The following is a 17,659-nucleotide window of genomic DNA, read 5'->3' on the forward strand; positions in this document are numbered from 1 at the left end:
TACTTCGTTGTTGTCAAACATAACCTCTCATTTGTTCGTTTAGTTCAGTGGATTAATTTTGCGAGGGAAAATAACTGAAAGTCTATAATGTGGTAATAAAGGCGAATTTAGTGAATGGTATAGAGGCTTCTCTAAAACAATTTTCAATTAAACATTAATAGTTTTATATACAAATTGTCATCATCTTAATTGAAACATGTTGCACAATTGGAGAACCTTATGATTAAAGTCAAAAATATAAAAAATATATCAAAAATGGCCCATGCGGTTTTTTCTAGGGGTGATACTTTGCGTCCGTTTACTGTTGCGGTAGAAGGAAATGTTGGAAGTGGAAAAACAACATTTTTAGAACATTTTAATAAGAATGATAATGTTGCTGTTTTTGCTGAACCAATAGACATGTGGAGAAACTGCGATGGTTATAATTTACTGGTAGGTCCAAATGTTCTTATAAGTATGTATATAAAAATTTTCACTACTTATGCTCAAAAAAATTCAACCTGTAGAAATATGTTCTAGTAGACGTTAATAATGTCATCATACAAACTTGATGAGCAAATTGTGTTTAAGTCTGTATAATTAACTTTATAGAAACAACAATTGTGTAAAAGTATAGGAATTTATGTTTTTAAACTGATATATGCTGGTGTGATGTTTCATTCGCAGATATTGCAAACATGTAGTATATAATTATCAAATAATTTTCCATAGAATACCAAAATTGAAGACACAATAAGCTCCTAACTCAATATTGAACTTATTTTTAGTCTTAAATCATCCAGTGAAAGACTATTTCAGTTGATATTTATCAAATCAATTTGGAACTGCTTTTGATTGCTAATTTCTTCTATTTCAATGTTTCTCATTATAATTTCTTAATTTTTGTTTTTATAGGAACTTATGTACAATGATCCTAAAAAATGGAGTTTTACATTTCAATCATATGTTCAGCTTACAATGTTAAGACAGCATCAAAAGAAAATAAAAGAGCCAGTAAAATTAATGGAACGTAGTTTATATAGTGCGAGATACTGTTTTGTTGAAAAAATGTCCAGAGATAATTTAATGCCAGGAGCTTCTGTTGCTGTCATAGATGAATGGTTCAAATATATCACAACGTTAGATCACACTAAGGTAGATCTTTTTGTATACCTCCGTACTTCCCCAGAAGTTGCATATGAGAGGATTTTAAAACGAAATAGAAGTGAAGAAAAAACAGTTGCATACCAGTATATAAAATCTCTACATGATATACATGAAGACTGGTTATATCATAAAACTTTACATAAATGTGCAGCCCCTGTCATTGTATTGAATGCTGATTTAGATAGATCGGTCATAGAAGAAGAATATGAAAAATTTGAACCACACATACTTAATAAAACTGCACTAGAAATTAAATTGGCGTAATCTGTATGTATGAATTATATTGATAATCATTATTTGTGTTTGGAGGAGGTTTCCTGAGATGGGTTTATTGTTTTTCCATATTGCATTTTATTTCAGAACGTTTGTGTTTTCTCCATTCTTTAGTGCATTCTTTGATCTGATCATAGTGGAGTATAATCATCTCATTGGTCATATCATTTTGTGAATGCTGTGTCATGGCATGCTTCTATTTGCTTGTTTTCAGTTTACAACTACATCCTTTGGAATTCTTCTTTATGTTTTATCAAAGTTTTAAATACATTGGTTTTTGTTTTGTTTCATAGGTGTAAATTAAAAGTGTAGCTATTATGGTGGTTTCTGAATATTTGCAATGCCTCTTTTTGATTAAAAACCACTGGGATTTTTTTAAACAACATGTGCCTTTACATGATCTAAGTTCAATTTGTGGTGTAATCAATTTTTTGGAGGTAATCAGGAAATTCGAAATATAAAAAATTCTAGAACTCAAATAAATAAAAATAATAATATTCGATCAAAAAAACAATAAACAAAAATCTTAATTCCCATTTGATGTATTCTATTAAATGAAAAAATGACAGATATTCAAATTGATATTTTTATTGTAAAATTACTTAACATTATTTGATATTTATATTTCTTCACTCAAAGTTCTAGTGAGCTTTCTTTTGTTTTTTTAATACCTTCTCTTCTAAAACCATCTAAAATTGGAATGAGGAATGATTTCTGACTTTTATCTTTTATAAACAAATCATTGTACTCTTGCATTAGTTTAATGTTTAATTAACTTGATTGTATAAAGGCATGTGTTGTTTGAATTAGAAAAAAAATTTCCCAGTGGTTTTTCATCAAAAAAAGCTTTTTAGAGGGCGTCGCAAAAATGTTGATTTTCAACTACCACTCTAGTAATCATTGGTGAATATAATCATACCTCCATTATTCAACAAAGGCTCAATTAGACTACCTTGAGTTTTGTTCACATGTTTTTATATTCCAGGTATAAACTTATGGTTAGGTTGACACCTTGACTAGTTTGATGACAAATCTATATTTTATTGTATAATGCCATATATATGCGTAAAGTTTTAAATGGGGAACATGTTAAGGAGAACTGAAAAATATTGTAAAAAAATGGGATTTTAGCATTAATGCTGACCAAACGTGGCAAAATTAGCATAAATAATACAAGATGGTACTTGATTTAATTTCTATTAATTATAGGGTCTTTAAGATTTCATTATGTTACAAATAAAATTACAGGACTCTTGGATGTGCTTATACTGGCTTGTTTGATAAAAATTTATTCAAAATTTTATTATGGCATTAACCACTATTCACAAGCAAAATTTGTTTATTTCTCTTGGAATTGAATAATACTTTAAAGAAATAATTTTCAAAGTTTGACTTAGTTCGATTTTGAATAATAATTTGACAAAACCGTCCTTTTGATAGTGTCTTTGGGAAATAGTCCTTGTAGTTTATTTTTACTTTAACCATTCAGATGAAACATTTTTTTTTATTGCATTATGAGGAACATCTGTCTCACAGAGTGATATGGGAATTTACCTTTTTTTGTGAACTGAATCAATATTTTAAGGCATTCATTTACCCAGACTTACTTTTTTATATAATAACACATAGGTGATTGATATATCAACAGAAACTTTTTTTTATCTATTCTTTAAATAGATTGTGGAACATAATTGCTAACTATCGGTCACACGCAAGAGTTATAATTCAATCAAAAAAATACCAAATAGGTCAATCCAGAACCATGACCTGCCAACATGACAAACACTAATATGGCCGCTGGACGACAAACAACGTGTTTAACGCTATTATGACCACTGGGTTTTGCTATTTTTTCGAGGTCTGACTTTTTATCTTTATATTCCAAATATATATCCCAAATTCTGGTAATCCAGATTTAACGTCATTTTATTATTATTAGCAATATCTGCTCTTTGCCTGTGAGAATGAATTACTATTTATAACTCAAGCAAACCTACAGTAATTTCAAAAACTGTGTAATTATTAAAGCTTGTATAATATTTAGTTTTCTCATCATTTCTTAAAGCTTCACTAAAAAGGGTATGTTTTAGTAATATACTGATAAAAGCTAACTTAGTAAAAGGATTAGATATGTCTTCTGATGATAAATCTGTCTGCACCTCTTGAGTACATCCACATGGAAATTCTTCTGGAACATTTTCTGTACTTGTACATAGAGATTCAGTAAAGCCTAAAGATAATCTTTTATAAAATGATAATATTGAGTTGAGACTACGGACAGAAAAGAAGTAGGCTTCATCAAGCATATTTCCCAGCAACCTTTCATAAAGACAAAATTTTGATTATTGTATGAAAATTCTTACTCTACAAACTACAAATGTGATATACTCTATGATAATTATATTTTATACATTAAAATTTATCAGGTTTTGTACCCTCAACGTTTGTTCCTCTTTCTTATTTTTTTCGTTTTTCATGGATGAAGGTTTCACCTGTTTTATAACCCATGTTTAAACTAAGGTCCCAATCATGGTTTAATGTGTCCTCCTAATGTACCCTGAAATAAAAGAAGCAGAGCCTGGACTGCAGTATCATACTATCTCTAACAAGCCATTGTATGTATAATGGCTTGGTAGAGACAGTGGCCACTATGTTTAACCTAAACTACGACACAAAATAAATTATTTCCGTATTTTTTTTTAGTTAAAAGTAGTATTGAGTCCTTGAAAAGTTTTTTATTAAGTACTTGAGAATCTGAAGTAAGATTTTATAAACTTTATTATAAAAAGTATAAATGCTAAATCAGCCGAGTTGGGGTTAAACATGGCGACCATTCTCACGTGGCCATACTGTCTCTATCAAGCCATTGTACATATACTGTACCAAGATCTAGTACCAAATCTGTAAACTATATCCTCCTAACAAACGGATGTTCCAGTTTAAAGATCGAAGCAATGGTAACAATTTTTGTATCTTTTGTATTTGTTGATTGCGACTGGTAGATTGGAATTGAGTTGGTTAACGATTTCACTTTGATAGTCCTATATTTCATAAAAAAATTCTCAATACCATATGCCTATGATTGGTTTTAAACTTGATGTACACAACATCTCATTTTCTTGAAGTAGTTTGTTATAATATACAGGTTGGTTTGTTGAATAGGATGACTATTTATGGTTTTAAGTGACATACTAAACTTATCACAGAAATCTAATATCGGGAAATTTCGTTAGATTCTGAGAAAAATTGAATATAAGCGTCATTTTCAATATATAGTATTCAAAAGTTAGCATTTTATATTATTTTATATTTCGATTTAAATAAATTTGTGAAAAATTCACTGCTTTAACCAAAGATTTATATAAAAACACTAGTATTCATGAAATGTACAACCAGATGAAAACATTTAATTTAAAATTATCTCGATCATCAGATATTTGTGCATTTAGGTAAGTATAACTAAAGAATAATTTAGACATTCATAGATACAATATCTTTTGGTTACATTTTCAGGATATATTAGTCTAGTTTTGTTAAGGATGATTTTTTAATCAGCTGCTGAACATAATGATCAACTTAGCAAATGTTTTTCTGAATGTTAAAATGTAATCAAAGCGGAAAATTTAAATATTCTACTACAGGATAACATCCAATTTGTGTAGACAAAAAAATGCAGCATTTCATGTTACTAATGAGAATAATTTTATGTAAACCTTCAAAATATAAGAACTGGAAATCAATTATGGCGGAAGGTAAACAATAAAATGTTAGCTACTCATTTTAAATAATTTCATTTTCTAGTTCTTACATCTTGATACACACTATATAAGAAATTTATTACGTAGAACTTTCTAAAAGTATTGTCTATTTTAAAAATATATTATAAATAAAAAAAAACGATTTTTTTGTTATACTAATTCATGACAACATTTTGTAGGAATCTAAATAATTAAATTGATCATTCTGTATAAATGCTTCTTAATCCAATGTATTAGAAAAACTTTTTACATTTGTTAATTAATATTTGATTCCTAATTGATCTATTGATCTGCTGCTACTGATATTAACCTTTAAAAGTATATTGAATTACTTCCAACTTGTCCCAATGATGCTCTTCGCATAGTTGCATAACCCTGCAGAGGAAAATTTTTCCTATATCAGGGCCAAACCTAACATATTCCCCTCACTACATGAATAATTACCCCATCCAATTCACAAGCCATCCAACGAACACCTCTCTCCTTTCTCACCTCTTGCCCAACAATCCTTTCACCTACCTCGTGGTACCCTTTCCTAAACCATTTATTTGTCTTATAGTTTTCTATCATATTAATTTTATATATCTATATATTCGCCATTCTGGAGGCGAAAGTCACTACCAGTCTGGGTATATTCTGCTATTCATTATGGACTTTCTCCCTCAAGGATTTCTGAGATAAAGACCTTCCAAAAACTATTGTTCTTTTATTAAAAAAACAAAAAAATAACACAGTTTGCGAGGAATTAGTTTATAGCTATAATAATAATCCAGACCAATTAAATGGGTTGCAAAAGTATCCTTAGATTCTTATTAACTGCTGCAGGTCGAAATCTCAAAGTTTAGATCTAACATGGAAGTGAAACATTCGTTTTAAAACAAGAGTTTTTTAATTTGAGATTATATGGTTTCATGCTATACAGTATTTACTAACTAAAACTTTATTCAAAAAATTATTGTGTAACTAATTATAGTAGGATTTGTTTAAAATTAGTGCTGCAGTTATGTCCCAGTTATTATCAATCCTACGGTCATTGCTTGGTTAGTTTTCCTTGTGCATGTTGGAGTGACTTCTGAACCTATTTGAGTACCATCGACTTGTTTCTAGTAATGATAATATTATTTTAACCTGTTTTGGGATCGACCAACTTTATTTTAAATGACCGTATCGTCAACATTCATGACGCCATATGACTTTGAGCGTGTATGTACGAGTGTGTATGGTTTTCAGGTCGTGACTCGCGGAGCTCCTCGTTCAGTGATTGTTTTTTAGTTTACATTTGAATTCTGCGTTTACGATATCATCCACATTAGTGATTTATGGTTGCAGTCTTGTCCGAGACGCAGTGACTAAGGAAAGTAGCTATAAAGTATGCAATAAAAATGAGCGTCTAGTGGAACAACTATGAGAAATAATGTTCCTAGACTATGATCAATCTGAAACTTTGATGTGCTGAAGTCTTTTTACAAAGAAGTGCTTCCATGGTAATCGTATTTTGTATTCAATTAATTGAGTACCTGGTATTTCAGACAAAGCAATTAATAAATAATTTGTGGTATGTTTTAAAATTTGATACTTCGCCGAAGTTCGATATACATATCTACACACTCCTCCAAACTTACGAGGAACTCGTATTCCAGCTTCGGAAGTTGAACGGGGCGAAGTAAAGTCGTATGAAGTGTGTCTATAGACATAGTACATTACTATGGTCTCTACATTATCCTATTCACCTAACCATCTTAGAGTATGTTCTGTGCACCTATTTCGATCAACTAACGAGTAGTGAAGTGGGTGCTGTAATAACGAGGCCAAGCTAAGTGCTGTGGAAAACGTAGAAGATAAAATTCTTTTATAATTATTTACATTTTTACTATTGCTCAAATATTAAATTTAATAAGTAGTATTTAAATGGAAGAATTGGAGCCTTCTGAATTAGGCTCTCAAGATTACTGGGAAGGACGTTACGCTCAAGAAATAAGGAATTTCTCGAGTCATGGTGATCCGGGTGAAATATGGTTTGGTGAAGATATTGTAGATAGAGTTATTCGTTGGATAAACAACTGGAACTTGATAGAAAAAAATAAAAAAATTGTTGATGTGGGTTGTGGGAATGGAATGTTCTTAATTGAACTAGCAAACGAGGGATATACTAATTTAACTGGAGTTGATTATTCTGAGAATGCTATTAAACTTGCAACAGAAATAGCTCAGAAACAAAATTTGAATATAAGTTATTATACATGTGACATTCTACAAGGGCTACCAGAAAATTATGACATAATACACGATAAGGGAACTTATGATGCTATTAGTTTAAGTGAAAATGCAAAAGAAAGTAGAGCAAAATATTCTGAAAGTGTGTATAACAGCCTTGATGGTGATGGAGTTTTTATTTTAACTTCTTGTAACTGGACCCAAGATGAATTAGATAACTATTTTAATGAAAAGTTTGACAGACTAGCCATTATACCTACACCTCAATTCAAATTTGGAGGAAAAGTTGGAAATGTAGTTACATCTTGTGTCTATAAAAAGAAAAGTTAATAAAATACTATTCAAATTCGAAATAATTTGATTTATACATTCGTTCAATCTATTAACTTATGAAATATGATCAATAGTCCTACCCTATTTGGAATCCTTGATAATATGTTTGAAATGAGGGTTGTAGTTTTGATTATCTTATTTTATATGTACTTTTATAGAGATCCTATCTTGTCATATATAAAAGAAAGGTCTTTATGCGGTTTTCATTAATAAATAGAGTTATTCAGGAGGCAGGTATAGGTTTCATAAAAATTGATTGAAATATGACAGTAATTGTTGCATTTATGTATAAATTACAGATATACCTAAATTCATCAAGTTATATATATTTGTTGATAAGATATGTAATCATCAAATAATATACATTCTACATAAATATCCAGTATATACTAGCAATATTTACAAATTTATTTGTTGTACATTCATATATTTACTGTAGATATACATGAATGCATAAAAAATTATGTATATTTTATTTTGTTGTTTATTTGCATGTCCAGTATGTACTATATATACTAAAAATATAGGACTTACAGCACAACTTTTGCATATTGGGATTGCTAACACATGTTATATCTTGTGTTATCTGGACGGGAATAAACTTTCACAATAACTCTTTATTTTCGTAAAAAATATATCTTAAGAACGACAAAACACCTAGGTTCATGAAACCTTATAAAAAGTTGACCTATTTACAACTAAACAATGTGGTAAAATCTAGGATATTCCTTTTAAAAAATTATACATTTGATTTGTGAAACACCTTTTAGGACATCCTGTATGCCTAGACATTTAAATGGCAGCTGCAATTGATATTGATATGAAAAATTTTTTTTGAGAATGTCACAGTTTCAGAGACCATATAAATACAGGAGACTCATATTGCATAAAAATTTTGAAATTAGTTTTTTTGTTGTTCAATACATTCATGTTGAAATGAAAAAGAAGGTTGCCATTGTAAATGAAACTACTCATTGGTTTATATATAAACTTTTATTGGGTATAAGAATTTTTATGGCTGATAAATGCCTTCGGTATACACTATAAAAACTATTTTCTTTCCTAATTATTTTTAAATTGCAAAGTTTAAAGATATTCTTCCAAATTGAATAGAATTTAGGAAAACAAATATTATTACACACAGATATTTATTATATTCAATCACCATTTTATTCAATGATTATTAAATAGATGCAAATATTGCAGTGTTCATGATTATTGAATTACATGTTGATCTTATTTATTTATTAACAGATGCCTTGACATTGTATGTACCTACATGAAGAATATTAGTTCAAGATAAGATGTCCGTTACTTCATTTTAATTTTATGTTACCATCCATTGTTCCTCAGATTATTTATAATAAAAATCTGAATTAGGGACTCATATTTTAGTGGTACCTTGACAGTGTTCCTTCCAGTTATCATCTATTTATTCAAATGTAGATGGTGTATTTTATATTTTATGTTTGAAAGTTTTTCCTTTGTATAAAGAAATTATATCATCAAACAAACTTAAACGCTATTTTCTCCTTGCAAAGATCTTTTATAAGAAAGCAAAAAACTATACTTCTACTAAACAAAATCTTATTTCATTTAAAATTAAAAGCTTTCCATATTATCTGAAAATAATTATTCTATTCATATTGCAAGCTTCCATAATAAGACTAGCAATCCTTGGGAATAACCTGCTTTATGTCGTTAAGGTGATCAAAATTTTTGCAGTCTGTTGTATAACGGCGAAAACCCAACCATAGCCATACTTATAGCTTTTGGCGAGGAAATGCTTGAAACTCATCATTGAACTTTATATTGAAATTGATTTCTCCTTTTGGCAAGTACTTCAATGTTCTTCCATTTATCACGACTGGTTCTAATGTTACTTTACCAGACTTTATGTATGGAATCAAAATTCAATAATGGCTTGTGATTATAGATGTCATGCCAAGTTATAAGAGGTAAAATTGTGGTTGCAAATCTTTACTTTGTAATACAGTGAGCTAGTGTTTAGCGGAGGACAAAGCTTAACCCTCCGTCTGAAACGTGCGGTCTCTCACATCGATTCGTAAAATTATTCTAAAGTAAACAAAGGCGCATGCATGTATCAACTTGCCCGTCTAGGTATTCCAGTTAAAATCACCGTTTCGGTCTTTCAGACCGAGGTTACAGTTTGTGCACGATTTTTAGGTAAGACCAAAAAATTTATTAATTCTGAATAGGTTATAATTAGTAGTATTTTTCGATAGAATTTGCGAATATGACATACGAGGAAACCCATACACGGCTCCAGAAATTCGTAGATGAAATGTTGATGGAAGAATATGATGAAACAGTCCCCTTAGATGGCGATGAGAGTTTTTCAGACGAGGAAACAGGGCAGCAATTTGAAAATACGGAATCAGAGCAAGTCATCGATAATGAAGATGCCGGAAATTTGGTGAATGAGTGTCAGGAACTGCACAGAACTCCGTATTTTGTTTCTAAAGACGGCTCAGTGGCGAAAACATGTTGACTAGAAAACAAATGTGAAAACACGCTCGATGAACATAGTGCCTCATTTACCAGGGCCTAAATGTACTTATATGAATAAAACATATTTTCTGTTTAGTTTGTACATTAAATTAATCCTCCTGGAAGTTTTTCAACTGAAAAATATTATTTTGTTTTATGCATGCCAATTATCAAATATAATGCTGTATGTACAATTACATGGGTATTTCGTACCACAAAAGTAAAATAAAATATATCAAAAACTTAGAGAGGCTTAATAAAAGATGTATAACGCACTTGTTACCGTAAAAAAATAACAACTGACAATATTATTTGACTTTTTTAGATATCGGGCTCTCAGACCGACGTTGCAGGAATTTTACTTCTACAGTACGTTGCAGGCGGAGGGTTAATGGTTTGAAGATCCATTTTAAGTGTATGGCATTCGTCTCAAATGACTCTATTATATATAACTATTTTTGTTAAATTCTTTCTCGTTTCTGGTCCTGTCTATATTTTCACCATATACGAATATTTCTTTTAAGGTTCTGTTGTTATTCGAGCGTAGTCGCTTGGAAGGTAAATTTTCCTATTTTTCAATGATCTTTGGATACCGGAGGTTGGAACAAATACAAGATAGGGATAGATTTACAAAAATTAGGGTAATTCGTTATTATAAACAACGAAATGTTAATAAACCTATGAAGGTAAAATATATTTTTCGAGGAGCTAACCATTTTGCTGCAATAAACATTTTCTAATGATTTCTTGCTGTGATAATAATAGATTTTATGCACAAGATTATATTCAATTAGTTGTCATTTACTATTGACAAATTGCACGTAGAGCGGAAACTATCATTATTTATAAGCTCTCAGATACAAATCAGTAAATTGATCATAAAAATTCAATAAAAGCTCAATTGCATACTAACGACTTGATGTGGTCTAATTTGTCCACTTTTCCAATATTTGGATTCTTATACAATTTTGGTAAAGGTGTTTGTAGTTCAGTATTTTTCAAATGATCAATAACGTCTGTAGATTTACAAATCTGTTCTAATAAAGTTAATATATTTTCTATAGTACATGTATCCATTTTATCGCCGTACTTTGTCAAAACGAAATTTAAATTTTTGCCAATATCAGCATTTATCAAAATCTTGTTAAGTGAAACTAGATCACTATATTCTTTGTTATTTTCATCAGTGTTCTGACTCGAACAACCAAGGTACAGCAAGGTTAAAGCATAAAATGCTTCATTTTGCATCACTGCATGGTTGGATGATATCATTTCTACAATACATTTAATACTATCTGGATTTTCTAGTAATAACTTGAAAGGTATAAAAGAATGGCATTGCTTTATTAACCATGATAATAGTCTAGGTACTTCTCCTCTAATACCAAGATGATCTGAATTATAACACCAATATACAAGTCTTTCAATCAGGTCCTTTCTTGAGATAAGGTCTAAAGCTGCAGATTCTGAAAAAATTTGCACATTATTTACCTATTGTTGGATATAAATTGTTTTACATTTTTCTAAATTACATAATAAACACACTACATGGATATTTTAGGAATATATACTGTATATAAATAAAACCAATGTGAAGTTCAAATTCTTAAAACAGCGTCAAAAACGATATATTGGTGGTTTATTTGATACATTTAACGTCACATAATAGTAAACAAGTTCACATTTCCACAAAAAAATTCCTCAGCTAAAGTGAACTTTACTTGTTTACAAATGTATTGGATACAACGTGAGGCAAATACATCTGTAAACAGCCTAAACAAACTATTTGTTTGTTTTTCATCTAATCCCAAATGACAAAAGATGTAGTTACGATTGCCTCAAAGAGACCCGAAAAACATCGAATGCGTTCGAACGTTGTTAAACATATTTTTAACAAAAGTAATAATAGCTAAATATGTCGGTTTTGTAGAACAAAATAGCATCTTTAAAAGCTATGTTATTATTATAGCATGAGTTACAACAATCCTACATTACAGAAGAATACAGTGCTTTAAATAATTTCAAATATATTATTTTGTATATCTAATCTCTATTATATTAGATACTTTTATTGTTATATTAGTATTAATACGAATATGTATTAACAGAGCTGTACTTATATGATAATTTTATTGTCAAAAGGATTACTGTTTATTGTTCGAGAAGTGTTTCTTAAAAGTCTTGTTACAAAATGTCTGCAAAGTCAAAATAATACTGAAACCCTTACTAAAAACATAGAATATATAAATACTTATATATTTTGGTCCTACATTTTATAACTATTTTATTTTCATGAGGACTGAATACTAACCTTGTCCATCTATGACTATTCGTAAAGTTCCCAGTAGTTTAAATACAACCAAATACTGGTCAATTTTGATCATAGGATAAATAACTTCAAGAAGTCCTTCTTTTAATATTTTGGATTTATTTTTTTGAGGAATTACCAAGTTTTTCAATGTACTTAATAAAGCATGTTGTATTTTAACATCTTCTAAGTTTGTACTAGTGTTGTATTTCTTCAAAATATCTACAATGTCCACAAACATACAGTATTTCATAATTATAAATTATATTTTCGAAGCGATCAAGAGTATCCCAACTGCAAGTGATCTGAAGATATTCGTAAGCTATTTTATCAATGATATTTTATGTACTTCTTAACAATATTTTTACCTTTGTAGTGGTAGTACAGTAGTTAACTGCAAACTTAATACCCAAATAGTAATAATTAACAATTTTTATAAACAAAACATAAGTATTTGAATAATAGGTATTTAACATTAAACAAACCGCATAAAAAGGGGACATGAAAATTTAATTAATCTTCTTCTTTAAGCTACCCTTGGCTGCACTTATCCCAACATTACATCTATGACTAGAAGCGTATCCCCATTTTTTTATGTGATTGGGAAAACTCTTGATCAAATTTATGAAAGAGTTCAAATAAAGTAATGAGACATATAAATTATATTACTTATAAGCTTTTGAGATATTCCATCATTTGCCATCTCAATACAATGTGATTCTTTTCTTGCGAAATTCCCAATCGCTAATATACCAGTACTTAACAGATCATTATCTTCACTATTTAACCAAGTGATCATGTTTTTGTATACTTTTCCTTGGCCATTATTATATAAGAGATTCATACAATCATCTATAAAATAAATAAATATGTTGAATTATATACAACTGTTGTTTAGAGATATTACTTCAATTGAGAACAGTACAATGATTATAAAAACTAATATTAAGAAATATGCAGATCAGTTAAAAATGACACTATTAAAAAATAATGTAAGCCTTAAAATAAAAGTTTTATAATTTAGTATATAAAATTTTTTTATAAAATCAATACAAACAACAATGGTCAAGTATTAATCAAACAGTTGGTACATAATTAAAAGTAACAATAACATGAATGAATCTTGTACATAAGTAATATTTCACAGAAATAAAATGGTTTCATGAATTGTAAATAGAAAACTGGGCATATTTTCACTTACCTCCACAGAGAATCATCACCATAAAATCACAAGCCATTTTTAAAACACTTCTGCTGTCTTCATCATTAACTTGATGTCTGTATTCTTCAATACGTTCAAATAACAATTCACAAATACCTTCTTTAGCAAGAAGAACTTTGATTTCGTCTACAATAAAATGAGGTAAATATTTATTTGGTAGCAAATTCAAGTATAAAGTCTAAGCCTGTTTGAGATTATTAAAATGTAAATCATACTATTATAAGTAGACTTATAATAAATTAAAAAACTACTGAATTGATTTTCGTGTGGTTTGTACCAAAACATTAACATGAGGAAGGTTAAGGTATATGATTTTTTAAAGTTTTGTGTAAATTGGTTGAAATAATGATAATTGTTGGAAGTGTCAAAAAAATGTATAATTCTAGTTATTTGTATACAATCCTAATCATTTACATTTGAAATTATTAATTTTTTTTCCTGGTAGGACAGCACTAGACCGAGCTAAAAGGTCTGACAAATGTTTTAAGTATTGCTAGTGTCTTTTTTTAATTATATTATCTCTTGTTGATACTTTATACATTTGATAGTAAAATATAGTAGTGTTTAGTTAGATAACCTGATTCATTTGTATATATATGTATATATAAGCGTTTTTGTAGTGGCAAAATTAAACACCAAAGTGTACTATAATATGTTTCCCTACTTTCCAATACTTATGTATTCATTATCAAGAACTGAAATTATGGTCAATATGCATGTAAAAATATGTATAAAAATATTAAAAATTACCTACATAAATTGATTGAGAATTGTGTTATCATGAATTATAGTTTTTCTTTTGAAAAAGTTATTAAATTCATCGGATTCAAAAATCAATATTCAAAATTAACACTTAAAATAGATATTCAGATTATTGATACTAATTGCTATTCAATTGTGAATTTTCATTGGTTACATTATGATTAGGTCGTTATAAATGAAGTTAAATATTTATTAGTAATTTTAAAGTAAATTGTGTCTGGAATTTTGTATAAATAATCGGATTCATGTGAGTCGATCACAATGACACTTGACATAAATGTGTAGATTGTTGATTTTTGTATGTTTTTGTTGAACGATAATAGAATGCACTAACGCGCCACAATCCTAAGCCAATAAGTTCCAATACGATGAGTATATAAGTATTCAAAAGCTCGGAAGTATATTAGAGATAGTACACTTTAATTTTACTGCTCATTTCATTAAATTTTTTACGATTATTTAAAATTTTTTAATTATTCTTAGTTTTTTTCATTATTTGTCATTTTCTTTTTTCCCATTTTTTGGGTTCTTCATTTTTTCCTTCAGGTATACCCACTCAGATTTAAAGGTGGCTTCACCCGTTACAGAATTGTGTTAGTAATTTTTATGTAATGATATAAGACATTATATAAATATTGAATTATCTTCTAGTGTCAGTAGATTTGTTAAATTTATTGGAAATTGTAGTTGTCATGTAGTGAGGTCTTGGTGTACCTTATTAATTTCAATAACTTGAAGTAGACATTCCAATATAATATGTTGCGAATCAGAAATTTCATTACATAACCTAAATTCATTATCTAATAATACAATTTTTTCCTATATGCTGGATAGAGAGCATGATTACTTCTCAGACAATTGCTATTTTCCTTTATCACTTAGTGAGTAAGCTTGTTGCCAATTTCAACTTAGGTTCTCCTTAAGAACATTGTACTTATCAAATACCAGAGTTTTTTCTTTAATGATAAATTCAGAAATCAATCAAGTAGAATTGTGATAGTGAGTCACATTATTTTATTAAAATCTCAATAAGATTTTCAACAATTGAGACATTTCAAAATGTTTGTATATTCTAAGTTCATTATAAAAAACATTTAATTTAATTATATTTAACAATTATGAACTTGAGTCAAATCCTTTTAACTGCAAGTTACAATAAAATATTACATATATAATGAGGAAAAATATTGTAACATAATTAATACTATTATTTTACACTACCTTGTTCAGATTGACCATGAAAAATTTCCAAGCACGATACACATATCTCTGGAGTTCTGGATTGTTTAAATATATCAATTAAAACTTTACAAAGTTGTTGTTTAAAAGGAATATGCTGCTCATCTAAGTAATGTTCAACTGTATTTAATATAGAAATTTGGAAAATCAACAGAGTTTCATGTTTCTCAAGTTTCTCTGAATACTTTTTCAGTATATCTTCTACTATTTCCATCAACCCATTACTTAAAGATGATCGAATCAAACCTTCATGCATATTAAGTAAGTTGAACAAAAGCCCCGATGTTTTAGTTATCAGAATACTATTAACATCTAAAAATAATAATTACATATACCAACTAGTTATAAATAAATCAATTATAATACAATAAAGAACAGTAAGGAGTAAGACCTAAAGCTATATGACCATGGCAATGTCATATAATGTCTGGTCTATTCAATACCTTAATCTTACAACATACATATTATTTTATGTGCAAATTCTATGGAAAAAGAAAAATTTTATAACTGGTTTCATTTAAAATCATAAGTTATGACATTAGTGTTAAATAAATATAAGTAGAAACATATAACAGAAACAATATGAAATGTATCAGATAATTTACTTTATTATGGTTAAATAAGAAAAAAATAAGTAGACAAAAATGAATATTTTATTTAATACATCAAAATATACCAAACTGAGGTTTTGAGTTTAAGACCTACCTTCATTTTTAGTTTTATCATCTTTAAGGATATCTAAAATTTTATTGATCCCAATTTTGTGAATTATATTACAGGCTTCCTCATTTTCATAACAAATGTTTCCAAGAGCCCTCACAGAATTCAAAATAACATCAGGATCTTTGTCCTCCAATAAATCTGTTAACGAATTTATTAATTTGTCATCTGTGCATACTTTTCGATTTGACTCTGTTCGTGCAGTTTCTGCTATTACTTCTGTTGATAATTTTATGATTTCTGTATTATTGTCGAATTTTAGTAAATCTTTCACTAAGTCTACATTAGTAAGTATAACATCTGTTTGTGACAATAAAACTTTCAAGTTTTCAATGATCTTGCTTTCATTTCTTTCGCCAATAGCTTTCATCAAGTTTTGTAGAATATCCGACATTATTTACAATATTCATGCACTTGACTACGGTCAATAATTCCGACCTAACCTCTATTTCCTACATAAATAAAAAGTGATACAGTGAGTACGTTCCACTTATCGTCTGTTTGACTGACTTGAAAAAGTCGTTGTAGGAGGAAGTTATAGGTAAAACATACATATGGAGCACTATATATTTACAATATGAATCAAAATTTGCAGTTTGGAATAAATATCTAGCATTAATTCAATATGGATTCCCATAAATTTCTCGTTACGTTTTTAATATGGAGGGTATAGAGAAGGTAAAAATCGATGGCGCCACATTAACATCTGGGTAAATTAAAAAAAAAACGCCAAATATTATTCACACAAACAGACTGCATTATCACTGGAACGTTGGCAGGGGATTGTAAATAATGCCTTGAATTCGTAGTTATTGTTTGATGATCGATCAGTTTCAATCTAGGCAAGGACTCCTCTTCCACAAAGCATTCTTTGTCTGACTTATTAATGTTTTCTGGATGCGATAACAATAACGTCAATAATCAACTTAAATGAAATGATACAATGGTACTGCAATCTTTGTGATCATTACGTACCCAATTGTACAGTCTGGTTTATATAACACTTTGCTACGTTACATATAAACAAGGGTAACAACTCTGTTTATATATATAAAGGTCATTCCTAAAATATATGTACCATATCCCATATGAAAGTGTTCCTATTTTGCCCAGAAAATTACACAACGCGTCTGTTTCTCTCTCAGCTTTGTTATAAGTTGATGAAAAAATGTT

General features: G+C 29.0%; 3 protein-coding genes across 4 annotated transcripts; 2 read left to right on the forward strand and 1 right to left on the reverse strand.

Moving 5' to 3' along the window:
- LOC130891407 (deoxynucleoside kinase-like) lies at positions 1–5,391 on the forward strand. 2 transcript variants are annotated; one of them, XM_057796136.1, is made up of 3 exons: positions 47–92; positions 279–432; positions 895–5,391. In XM_057796136.1, the coding sequence occupies exons 1-3, from the start codon at positions 88–90 to the stop codon at positions 1,408–1,410; spliced, it is 675 nt and encodes a 224-aa protein (XP_057652119.1). In that variant the 5' UTR covers positions 47–87; the 3' UTR covers positions 1,411–5,391. The 2 variants fall into 2 exon arrangements, with proteins under 2 accessions (XP_057652118.1, XP_057652119.1); XM_057796135.1 differs by having other exon boundaries at positions 1–432.
- Positions 5,392–5,659: 268 nt separating this feature from the next.
- On the forward strand, positions 5,660–9,105 carry LOC130891418 (EEF1A lysine methyltransferase 2). The gene has a single exon (XM_057796162.1). The coding sequence runs from the start codon at positions 7,086–7,088 to the stop codon at positions 7,719–7,721; it is 636 nt and encodes a 211-aa protein (XP_057652145.1). The 5' UTR covers positions 5,660–7,085; the 3' UTR covers positions 7,722–9,105.
- Positions 8,699–16,969, reverse strand: LOC130891417 (GTPase-GDP dissociation stimulator vimar). The gene is made up of 6 exons (XM_057796161.1): positions 16,472–16,969; positions 15,749–16,078; positions 13,745–13,891; positions 13,213–13,395; positions 12,547–12,765; positions 8,699–11,701 (listed from the first exon to the last, which is right to left on the reverse strand). Exons 1-6 carry the CDS (start codon positions 16,878–16,880, stop codon positions 11,133–11,135), a joined length of 1,857 nt encoding a protein of 618 aa, XP_057652144.1. The 5' UTR covers positions 16,881–16,969; the 3' UTR covers positions 8,699–11,132.
- Between the last annotated feature and the right edge of the window lie 690 nt (positions 16,970–17,659).

This window comes from Diorhabda carinulata, chromosome 3 (assembly GCF_026250575.1).
Source record: "Diorhabda carinulata isolate Delta chromosome 3, icDioCari1.1, whole genome shotgun sequence".
Lineage (NCBI taxonomy): Eukaryota > Metazoa > Arthropoda > Insecta > Coleoptera > Chrysomelidae > Diorhabda > Diorhabda carinulata.